The sequence below is a fragment of the Glycine max genome, chromosome 14, assembly GCF_000004515.6.
Source record: "Glycine max cultivar Williams 82 chromosome 14, Glycine_max_v4.0, whole genome shotgun sequence".
Lineage (NCBI taxonomy): Eukaryota > Viridiplantae > Streptophyta > Magnoliopsida > Fabales > Fabaceae > Glycine > Glycine max.
In genome coordinates this window covers 14,115,150-14,127,362 of record NC_038250.2, presented here as the reverse complement: position 1 = coordinate 14,127,362, position 12,213 = coordinate 14,115,150, and the positions used below count along the sequence as shown (strand labels likewise).

The 12,213-nt window shown below is 36.4% G+C and overlaps 2 protein-coding genes across 2 annotated transcripts; one reads left to right on the top strand and one right to left on the bottom strand.

Annotated features, from left to right (window-relative positions):
• Window positions 1-1,074: 1,074 nt before the first annotated feature.
• LOC100781047 (golgin subfamily A member 6-like protein 7) lies at window positions 1,075-4,084 on the bottom strand. Its single transcript, XM_014767007.3, has 2 exons — window positions 3,688-4,084; window positions 1,075-3,507 (listed from the first exon to the last, which is right to left on the bottom strand). Exons 1-2 carry the CDS (start codon window positions 3,736-3,738, stop codon window positions 1,930-1,932), a joined length of 1,629 nt encoding a protein of 542 aa, XP_014622493.2. The 5' UTR covers window positions 3,739-4,084; the 3' UTR covers window positions 1,075-1,929.
• Window positions 4,085-6,833: 2,749 nt separating this feature from the next.
• On the top strand, window positions 6,834-10,214 carry LOC102665768 (uncharacterized). The gene is made up of 8 exons (XM_014766715.1): window positions 6,834-6,974; window positions 7,055-7,244; window positions 7,411-7,495; window positions 7,611-7,738; window positions 7,816-7,906; window positions 7,984-8,101; window positions 9,875-9,934; window positions 10,053-10,214. The coding sequence occupies exons 1-8, from the start codon at window positions 6,834-6,836 to the stop codon at window positions 10,212-10,214; spliced, it is 975 nt and encodes a 324-aa protein (XP_014622201.1).
• The last annotated feature ends 1,999 nt before the right edge of the window (window positions 10,215-12,213 follow it).

The following is a 12,213-nucleotide window of genomic DNA, read 5'->3' as shown; positions in this document are numbered from 1 at the left end:
TCCATCAAATTTTTGAAAAATTACTTTTAACCCCTCTTTGTTCATTGAATTCATGGTTTCACAATTTGTGACGTTTTTTAACTACCAAAATTTATTTACTTTGAATTCAATTTTATAAAAATGATTTTTGACTATTTTAAACTACCAAAATATTTGACTCTTACAATTTTTTTTTACAAATTTTGACACCATTAACATAAAGAATTAGACTAATAAATGTAATTTTTTCAAAATTTGAGGGACTAATAAAAATATATTTTGTTTTGAAGGATTAAAAAAATAATTATCTAAATTTAAAGAAATAAAATCATATTTAAGCCATCTGAAAAATATGACTTAATTTGCTTGAAAAATAACTTGAGCAATCATAACTAAAAGAATCAAAAATACATTTTATTTTTGTTATTCATTTTCTGCTTTCACGTTTAATATAAAAATATATTAGTTTGTTTTATTTGGTTTTTAATTTTCAAAAACTTGTATAAGAATCAACGAAAATATTTAAAAAAATCATAATTAAAACTATAAAAAATAGTATGTTTTGTACCAGAGAGGTGGGTTTGGCATAGTAACCAGAATGGTTCAATGTATTGTAGGAGCGTCCATATTTTCTTTTCTTTTCCGGTCATATAACGTAATCTGGAACAGCGTTATAGAAAGTACAACATTCAGAACCGATAAATATTGAACTACTCTGCGAAATGTGATCTTCAATTTATTTTTGCAATCTAATAATAAACCTTGTATTAGAATGCTTCTTTGAGGTAATGCGATTAAGTTTACAACTGAATGGAGCGTAATTATTTTAGCTATCAGACATTTAAAAACTGTCATAAAACAAAAATAAAAACATTTAAACTCGGACAGCAGTGCCAGATGTTTGCAAATGCAAGCCTGCATATCATTTGCAAAGTTATTTATGCCACTCTTTTTACTCAAAATCTTGAGGGGAAGATGAGGGGGGGCTTGGATTTATGAGTAGATATTTGATTTAAGATATGATTAGGGTAAAGCAGCAATCCAAAATCTTTCCATTCTATTTTTATGTTATCGAAAACAAATACACTCTGAATGTAACTAATACAATAAAATGAGTGGAGATTTTACATATCTTGTAGTAAAGTACCAAAACCAGATGTGATCACTATCTGTACATTGTACATGTCTTGCAAACTAAGGGAAGATTTTATGATCCAACCCTCCCTCACAACTTTCTTCACTACCTCTCTCTCTTAGTTTGCAGGAACAATACCTGCCTCCATCACAAGCTGCTCAGACAAAGCTGAGAGGCGAGCAACTCTTGCTTTTACCTCTTCGAAACATTCAGGGTTATTGGTATCTGTGATTGAATCTGGGGTTTTATTAGCATTATTTTGCATGACACTGATGTAGTTATCAGCTTCAACACTCAGGATAGCCTTATTCAGAAGTTGTCGACTCATTTCGGCAAGTTTTTGTAGTGCATTAGTGGCAGCTTCAACTTCAAGCTGAGCTGCCTCAAGCTGAAGCTTCTCAATTGCCAAATCACCTAAGCTTTTCTCACCAATTCTCTCCTGTGCCAAAGCATACAGCCTTTTAAGATCATTAGAGTCTTCTGTCACCTCTTCCCTTACTTTTTTCAACTCTTCCTCTTTTGAGTCCAATCTTGCAAGAGTCATCTTCAGCTCCTCGTCTTTTATTGTTAGAGCCCTTTGTGCAGCAAGAACTTCCATCTCCTTTTCTTTTAAGGTTACCTTGGCCAACTCAAGCTCATTCTCAAGTCTTTTCTGTTGCCATCTCAATTCATTAGCAGGTTGCTCCAATAGTTGCTCAAGTAGTTGATTACCCATTTCATCTAGTAGTGGTTTTGACGAGTTCATGTCTTCATCCTTAATGGAAGCAACCAACTTGTTTGTGAGATCTAAAATTCTTTCTACCACAGTTTCGGCCTCAAAAGCCTTTCTGGTTTGTATTATTCAACTTGTTCTGGATCATCTTCAATTGCTCATCTTTCTCCCTTAGCATATTAGTTGCTTCAATGAACTGTGTTTCTTTACTGTTCATAAGCATCTTAAGATCAGAGATTTCCTGGTTAATTTCCCCCAGCATCTTCTTAGCATTGGAAAGCTCCAAGTCTTTCTCCTCCAATATACCCTGAAGAGAAGCCTTTTCAGATTTCAAACGCTGGATTTCTAGCTTAGCATCAACAAGCTCTGACTCTCTGACCTGAAGAACAGCACTTGTTTCTCTAAACTCAGCATTTTTTTTCTCCAATTCCTCTTGAAGAAAAGCCACTTCTTTGACTGCCTGCTCCAAAGAAGTCCTCTCTTTCTTCAGCTCCTCCTCCAACTCACTAATAAGCTCCTTTTCCATCTTCAGATCCCGTTCAAGCTCTCTGTTACGAGACTCTGCAACCCTGAGTTTCTTTCTCTCACTCTCCACTTCTATCTGTGCATCCTTCAAATTTTCCATGTATGACATCACACTTACCCTCTGCTCCCCAAGCTCACTCAGCTGCTGTTCCAACAACCGCTCCTGCTCCTCCATTTTACTTCTGGAAGACGCCAACGCCTGTTGAGACGAAACCAATTCAGACCTCACATCATTGAGAAGCTTCTTCACCCTCCTGAAATCTTCCAGTGTCTCACTACTCTCCTCAGCATGCCTAGTAGCGTCCTCTCCCAGCCTCTTAAGCTCCTCCTGCGCCAGCATCCAATCCATTGCCTGCTTCTCCAAATTTGCCTCAGCAACCCTCAGCTTCTCCCTCTCAACCTCCCTCTCGACCAACAAAACCTCAATCTCCTTCTCTTTCTCTCGAACCGCCCTCTTCAGCTCCTCAAGCTCAGCCTCCTGTTTCTTCATAACCTCATTTGCCTCATCTAAAATCCTCCCCTTCTCTCTAAGCTCATTATCAAAATCCACAGCCTCACGACTCCTTTCCTCCAATTCAACCCTCATTTTCTCCACTTCACCCTCCTTCAACCCCAGCGCATACTTCACTGCATTGATCTCGCTATCGCGATCCCTAACCCTAAGCTTCAGCTCCTCAATCTGTCCCGCCTGAGAAACCAATTTAACCGTGGTCTCCTTCATCTCCTCCTCGAGCTTCTCATACCTAACCCTAGCAGCCTCAATTTCACTCTCTTGCCGCTCCAGCTCCTCCTTCGTGAGCTTCAACTTACTATTCTCCAACAACACCATCCTCTCCGCTTCCATCAAGTGATCCTCCTTCATCTTCAATGCCGCCAGTGCCGCCTTGAGATCCGATTCAAGAATCCGAAGATCCGGTTCATCTCCGGTCATCCGGTTCTGCGTGAACAGCCTCTCGAACAAAACCCTAGCAGACTCCGCCGCCCCGTAATCGTCGTTCACGCTAGCGCTAGGCCTGTTGTCGTTCAACACCGACCTAACGCTAACGGTCACATCATTGTTGTTCCGTAAACGACGAACTCTTCTTCTGCCGTTCGACGCGAAACCTACCCGGCTACTACTACGATGCCTCCTATTGAACCTAACAGAGCAAAACAACTACACAACACAGCAAAACAGAACCGATCCACGTCAAATTCAAATAAAACACTACAAACACAAACGCGTTTCGAAAATATTAATTAATTAACCGAATCTTAATTATAGATATTAATTTGCAGAGTTTTAGATTCTTTTTTATGAAAATCGAAAACGAAGCAAATTGAGAGAGAGAGGAACCTGAGAGTGAGAAGGAGAAGAGGAAGGGCGAAGTAAAGCGGAGAAAGCCATGGATGAGTTGATGATGAGTGGTGCATTGCAGTTAATAGGCGATTGAAGGTTTTTTCACCATCAAGCGTTGTTCGTTGAAGCTGTGGAGAAGAACATAGCTACAACGAACAAGGTTTCAATGCGATCGAAGAAGAAGAGAAAAAAAAAAAAAAAGCGAAGGATTATTATTATATATGGAGGAAAAGAAAATGATTGGAATGGAGGGAAAAGTGTTTGACTAATGAGCAAGTAGGTGAAGAGATTAGAGGTGTGAGCGAACACGAGCAGTAGTTGTATGCTCAGAAAGGAATCGGATAAAGAAAACGAGAAACTTGACGTGTCCCTCGCCGTCACATAAAGGAATCCCCTCTCACGGGTTTATTTCAGCCACTAATAAACTACTTGTAATAAAGCATCAAAACAACAACAATAGATGTGGTCATAATTTGTACTAACGTAACTTGCATGAAATTTATGACCAAAAAATAGCATTTAGATAGTGATTGTTTAAGGAGTTTTGTTAGTTTCTTTTAAAAAAATTAATTACTAGAAGATAAAATTTAGATGTAGTTTTTTTAGTGTTTTTATTATTATTTTCTAATTAAAATTGAGATAATAATTATTGTTATATATATATATAAACCTTAAATTCAAGATTATTAATTAAACTAAAATAATTTTTCACCAAATCATGTGCACAATGATTATTATCTCAATTTTAATTAGAAAATAATAATAAAAACACTAAGAATATATATATATATATATATATATATATATATATATATATATAAAAGTTAAGTTTTAAATAAAAAATATTGTTTCATGGTGGCTTTATTCGGATCAAACATATTCTCCGTTATAAAAAGTATGGGTGGTCTATAAAAAAATTAAGGTTTTATCATAATAATTTATATAATAAAGAAATCGCATCAAAAGTTAACACAATTATATTGACGTTAAATTTTAATTCTAAACAAAGAAAATATTATTTATTAATAAATCAATAATATAAATTTTTAATTAAAAAGCAGAATACATAAAAAAAATCACCATATGAATATATTAATAAGTATTTTTTCAGGACAAGTTTATAATTTTTCACAATCAGTAAAAACTATCAAGATATTTGGATACATTTAAATAAAATGAAATTAAATCAAATTACAAATCAATTAACTGAATTGGAGAAAATATAATTAAAAAATAATTTCATCTCTTAACTTAAAAAAAACAGAAAGAGATTTTTTTTAGAGAAAAAACAGAGAGATTAACAATTTAATTTGTTTTGTTTCAAATAATTTAGATAATGTTAGTCAATACAATTTTATTTTATTTTATTTTTTTCATTTCCTTTCTTTTTTTGTCGTAGTTTACTCTGCCTGTACGTAAAGTCAGAAAAAGCCACTTAAATACGCTGTTCTTAAACTTAAATTCAGCCACGAGGTAGTTGTCGTTGTCAACAATTACTATTGACGTACAACTAGAAGGAAAAAAAAATACTAAACTAATAATGATATTTTTAGATGCTAAAATAATAATAATTATTATCATTATTTTATAATCTATATAAAGTGTTATAAATGAGAATGTCTATAAAATTCCTATTATGCCCATGCTTAATATGCTGACATGTGGCACTTTTGTTGGTTTTTTGGGTATTTTCGCATGAGGTTTGCATCCTCTGTTGGTTGCTCCACGTGGCTTCTTCTCCGGTCTTTGTTTCCTCACCAAATAAACTTGCTTCCTGTGTTTGTGTCATTTCCTTACCAACTTCTACCTGCTTCCTTCGTTTACTTTCTTTCTTCTTTATTTTTGTGCTTCATCTCTTCCAGCTTCACTTACAGTTTTTGCTGTTTCCTGTTGTGTTTTTTCAGTTGCTGAGGTTTTCCATTTTGTCTTTGCCACACAAGGTTTTGCTTTTGTTTCTTGCTGCTTATGTTTCCCATTTTGTGTTTCGTTGCTGTTGCCATGCATTTTACTCAGAGTGTCATGCATTTTACTCATAGTTTTTCACTTTTTGTTTCTTCCTTTTGATTTCTTCAGGCACACACGAGTTTTTGTTTCATGCATGTTTGGTTGCTAGTGGATTTGTTCCCTAGTGTTGTTCATTTGTTGTTCACAAAGATCGACGTTTTTTGCTCTATTTGTCATTTTCCCTCACACGGGTTTTTGTTTCATGCATGCTTACTGTGCCTTACCAGGAATGTTGTTTCATTTTGGTGATCTGGAACATTGTTTCATTTTGTGCATGTTTGGTTGTTTATGGATTTTTTTTCCTGTTGTTGTTTATTTGTTGTTCACACACATTGACGTTTTTTGCTTTGTTTGTGTGAATTTTGTTAGTTTTTTTTCCTGTTTTTGGCCCTGCTGTTGTTCAGTGTTTGACAGAAGAGTATGCGAGGTAAGCTATAATGACCATGCCTAAAATTTTTTCTGACATTTATGCATGTTTGGTTGTCATTTAGGGGAGCCAAACACGAAGAAGCATTCACAAGGCAAGTTTGTTTCTTTCTGTTTTGTCTTTTTCATGCTTCTTTCTGGTGACTAATTTTTTGCAGCCCTTATTTCTGTGATGTTGTTCAGTGTTTGACAGAAGAATATAGAGGTAAGCTATGATGACCATGCCTGAAATGTTTTCTGATATTTATGCATGTTTGGTTGTTAACTATTTTTTTCCCTCCCTGGCTTGCCTAATGTGTTTTTGTGTATGTGTTGGTTGTCATTTAGACAGGACCAAAGAAATCGCAGAATAGGTAAGGTGTTATTCCCAGGCTTAAAATTTGGCTCAGATTTATGCATGTTTGGTTACTGACCGGTTTTTTGCACTGCTGGTTTGTTTGATGTTATTCAGCATACCTGAAATGTTTTGTGCCTCATAACTACCATATATTGTTCTTTCTTTTTGGTGTTGGTGTTGGTTGTCATTTAGCCAGGACCAAAAAAAGGCACAATCAGCTCAACAAAACTGTTCTTTGTAGTTCAATGATCTTATTTATTGTTTCAATCATGATTGTTGTTTTCCAAAATCAACATTGTGTTAGTTGTTGTTGTCATATTATGTAGTTGTTCTGTGATTTCGGTGTTGTGTTGTTGTTCAAGTTTTGTGCAGCCTAATGGCGCGTATTCCTGACAAGATCAAGACCGTTGATGGATCAAAAGAAACTCTTAAACTTGCTATGAGGATCACTGATCTTTGGTTTGTTGGTGTGGCGAACAAGTCTGAACAAGCTAAGATGGTTATGGTTGACTCCAGTGTATGCTTTCATTTTGTGGGTTTTTTTTTTTCATTTGTCTACCTTTGTACCTATTAGTTATATATTTTGCTCATGCTTAGGGTGATGAAATCCATGTTGTTTGTAAGCAAGACCAGTTAAAGGCTTGGAAAATGGACTTGAAGGAAAATTGTACTTATGTCATGCACAATTTTAGGGTCATCAAGAATGACGGCCAATACAAAGTTTGTGATCATCCATATAAATTAGCGTTTACTGGAGTTACCATAGTTAGGCAGTGTGAATTGGATGGTCTGCCTTTTTAAAAATACAAATTTACAGAATTTAGCAATGTCATTTCTGGCCAGTTCCAACCTAGTCTATTGGTTGGTGAGTCCAGCTAGATTTTCACGACTGATTTTGGAACCAACATTAGGCTTTTTGAAATACCATTTCTTAATTTTCATCCTTTTTTTAGACATCATTGGTGTGGTTGATGAGATTGTCTTTTGCCATGTTTCACCAAAGAGTAGAAGGGTTGTTTTTAAACTAAGTGACTTGAGGTGAATGTCCAATCTGTTCTATACCTTATTTATGTTTGTGCCAGTTTTATTTGCCTGTTTTGTGAAGTTATGTGCATGATTGTATTATGTTGAGACCATCATTTGTTTCCAACAGTGACCAATTTTTGTCTTGCACTATATGGGACGATTATTGCCTTCAATTCTTGGAATACTTAGATGAGCATGAGAGTGAAAGCCCCATTATTGTGTTGTTAACCAATGCGAGAATTAAGGAAGCTCAGGGTATACTGTCGTACAGAGTTTGTTAGTTCTTCTGTTTATCACGTGCCATCTGATGTTTCTGTTTCTGAATGATGCAGGATCCTATCCACCATCAGTTAGCAATTCTTTGAAGGCTTCAAAGTTAGCTAATAATGAACCGGTAGTCCAGATCCAAGAATTCAATCAGAGGTATTTTCCTCATGTCGTACTTAACATATGTTGGCTGTTTTTTTTTCTTGGCTTTGGTATTGATTGTATATGTGTAGGCTTTCAGAATTGGGCATTGAGGTCCGATCGGTGTTGAGAGGTCGTGGCCAAGGGAGCTCTCAACTTTCGGGTTCTACGCAATTATCATCAAAGGAAACATTTATTTCGAAGTCTGAGGCAAAGACCATTTCTGAGATAAACAACATTTGTGAATCAACAAAATAAAATTCAACACAAACTTAGAACATAATGTGACAATTACTATGACTAAACATGACTCTAAGACACTAGGAATTTGTTTGTGTTACTGTTGGCACAATCACGAAGATTGTTATAGACAATCATTCATGGTGTTATGCAACTTGCATTTAGTGCCACAAGAAAACTGATATATACACAGAACCGTTCACATGTGCATGTGGCAAACATAATGATCGAGCTATGCTTAGGTCATTATAACCCTTTTCCAATTTTTGTTCCCTTAATATATGCATCATTTAAACACTATTATATATGTTTCAGGTGTAGAGTAGAGGTGATGGTGAATCACAAAGACGAAAGCACAAGATTCCTGCTTTGGGATCGTGAATGCAATGAATCGATTGGACAATCAGCTGATGAAGTCAATTGTCTCAAAATAGCAGTAGGTCCTTGCATTATCAAACATGACTTTTGAATGTTGAAATTATGTTTTATTTGTATGTTATCTGCTATCATCACAACTGTTTGATGCAGAAATTGATTATCTTTGTTCAAGGATGGTGATCTCAATTTAAATGCATCGTCTGAAGCACTTGATAAGTTCCTGGGTAATGTGCTTGCCTTTAAAATCAAGGTCCAACCAAAGTATAAAAATTCAGTTGTTCTGAAATGCTCAAGTGACTTAAGTTTCATCAACATTGTGCTCGACATGTTGCCCGATGTTGAGGTCCTGTTTCATGAAGTTTATTTCAGTGATTATTGTCATATCTATATGTTATCCATATTGATGGAAACTTGCTTGTGGGGGCTTCTATGGAGGCTGGATCTTTGAGCTTCAATGGGGTCCTTTAATGGTGATTTTCCACCATGGAGATGCAGCGGAAGAAAAGGAAAAGAGGTGAGAGAAGGCGCCATCCATTAAGGAATAAGCCATGGAAGAAGGAGCTTCACCACCAAGATGAGCCTTGGATAAGAAGCTTGGAGAGGATGCTTCAATGGAGGAAAAGAAAGAGGGAGAGAAAGAGAGAGGGGGGAGCACGAAATTGAAGGAATAAAAGAGGGAGAGAAGTTGAACTTTGAGTTGTGTCTCACAAGACTCTCATTCATCAAAGTTACAACAAGTGTTACACATGTTTCTATTTATAGACTATGTAGCTTCCTTGAGAAGCTTTCTTGAGAAAACTTCCTTGAGAAGCTTCTTTGAGAAAACTTCCTTGAGAAGCTAGAGCTTAGCTACACACACCCCTCTAATAACTAAGCTCACCTCCTTGGGAAGCTTCCTTGAAAAGATTCCTAAAGAAGCTAGAGCTTAGTACACACACCTCTCTAATAGCTAAGCTCACCTCCTTGAGATGAGAAGCTAGAACTTAGCTACACACCCCCTATAATAGCTAAGCTCACCCCTATGACAAAATACATGAAAATACAAAAAAAAGTCCCTACTACAAAGACAACTCAAAATGCCTCGAAATACAAGGTTAAAACCCTATACTACTAGAATGGCCAAAATACAAGGCCTAAACGAAGGAAAAAACCTATTCTAATATTTACAAAGATAAGAGGGCTAATACTTAGCCCATGGGCTCAAAATCTACCCTTAGGCTCATGAGAACCCTAGGGCCTTCCCTTGTATCTCTGGCCCAATCTACTTGGAGTCTTCTATCCAATGCCCTTGCGGGGTAGGATTGCATCACATATGCTCATTTGTTTTGCATGGATTATGTTGGTGTTAATGAATGTCTCATGCAGGCATGTTCAAAGATCAATGTTACAATGCTTGACTCCAATAATCCTGCCCAACATGAATCCGTGAGTTAAAAAAATGTGTCTCGGTTTGCAGGGACATCTTTGTTTTCTGTATCTCATTTTAAAACTGGACCAGCTTCAACTTTGAAATAAGCTTATTGTTGTTGTTTATTGTATGCAGCAATCCATTTCTATTACAGCAGATCATGATCCAGTTATTGGACTTCCCTTAACACCAACAAAGCGAAAACCATATGATGAATGTGATGAAGCAAGAAGCTCCCAGATTTCACATGCCCAACTATCGTCTAACAAATTAGGAAAACACGAGCAACTTGGATAGATTTGGTTGCTTAGAAGTAGTTCATACTTCTTTTTATTTTGGTTGTTATTTGGAAGTTGTAATTGAAGTATCCTCTTTGGCTTATTTTGCTGTGTATCCATGTCAAACATTAGGTTAATATTGCCATATGTTATGGCTATCTGACATTTTGTTAAATTTTTTTTAACAATGTTACCATATGTTATGCCTATATGACATCAGTCTAAACTTTTCCAGAGAATTACAATTAACTTCATATGCAAATATTGTAAAACTGTTTTTTATTATTAATTATTAAATAAAAAACGACCTTACCTCAACTGTTGGAGTATATTTTAAAATTGTTGTTTGTTCCCTGGTAACCAAAACATATTGATCTAATTTAATGTTTGATTTGCCGGTTCTTTTTGTTACCAAAGTTGACCAAAACCATTTGATATTTTGACTCCATTGAACATGATACTGTGTAAAGTTTAAGTGAGTTAGAAATCAATAGGAAGAAACAGAAACTAATTGAATGTATCATCTGTCGCAACCTACCCTTCGGCGGGAGGGCGACGCGAGACTCGCGGGATGCGTGTTCCACGAAAGGAATACGCGCGGAGTCGCCACCAACGTTTATTTGAGGAAAACGTCGGAAAAACCGGAAAAGACGCGATCTACGAACTTTTAGTGAAAGGTTCGGGAGTTGTATTTACGCACGGGGAAGGTATTAGCACCCCACACGCCCGTCCCAAGGGACGGCAGCCTTTAATCGAATGTGCAAACATGACTTTGATTTTTATGTTCCCTTTTATGTTCTTTATATCCTTTATACCCTTTTTATATTTTTTCCTTTTTGTGGTCGACAAGGGTGTTTCCCTTTGCTCCTACGTATTCCTCAATTTGGGATGAGAAAATCAGACCTACGTAGTTCTTTTTGGAACAAAGTGTTTGGTTAAGTTGTTTTTTTGTCTTTTTTGCAAAATATGTTTTTATTGAACAAAAGGTCATTTAAGGTGCTGAACCATGAAACGGTCTTTTGATTTTTGAAAGGGGAGAAACGTTAAGGCGTTGGACCATTAACGACCTCTTGTTTTTGAAAGGAGAGAAAACGTTAAGGCATTGGACCATTAACGATCTCTTGGGGTGGTCGACAAAAGCGGGGCTTTTGCTCCTACGTATCCTCAATGAGGAACTCAAACCTACGTAGTTCTTGCTTATCAAGTGATTCTTTTTTATTTAAGTGGTGATCATTTTAAGGCGTTGGACCTTAAAAATGATCCATTTTACTTAGTGAGGAAATGAAATGACAAACTTCAAAAGCCTATTTTTTTTATGGACGAGCTTGACTAGGCGAATTGATTTTAGCCTTTAGTTTCACTTTAGTTATTAATCAATTCGATTAAGAATGAGAAATCCCAAAGAGAAAATGTCCACTTGATTTTCCGCTTTATTTTACTAAAAGATGTCTTTTTGATTATTATATTATTTTTTACCTCTTTTTGATTTCCAACGTGGTTACGGCACGACCGAACGGTCGGAATTGATTTTAACCGAAGTTAACGGATAATATAATTCAAACGTTCGGTGGAAATTTATTTTATTTTTAAGTTAAGCGAGAAATGACTCAAGTAAAACGGCTTAAGCACGTCAAGAGGGGGTTATAAAAAGTAAACAAAACGAGAATAAAAATGCACGGAACACAATGTGGACCACTACGGGTACATAGAATGAATCGAAAAGCTTGGTTCGAGGTACTTACCCGTTGAAGATCGAAGAACGATGAAGAACGAATGAAGAACGTCGAAGAACGGTTGAAACCTTTGCGAGATTCCTCACGGAAAACGTTACGGAAACGTTTCGGAAGCGCCTCGGCTTAGATTTTCTTCACGGAAACAATTTTTCCAAGCAAATTCGAAAGAGAGAGAAGTGCCTAAGGGGCTCGACCATTTCCTTCTTCCCTTCCTCCCCTATTTATAGCAAAATAGGGGAGGTGGTTGCCGCCCAGCTCGCCCAGGCGAGCTCAGCTCGCCCAGGC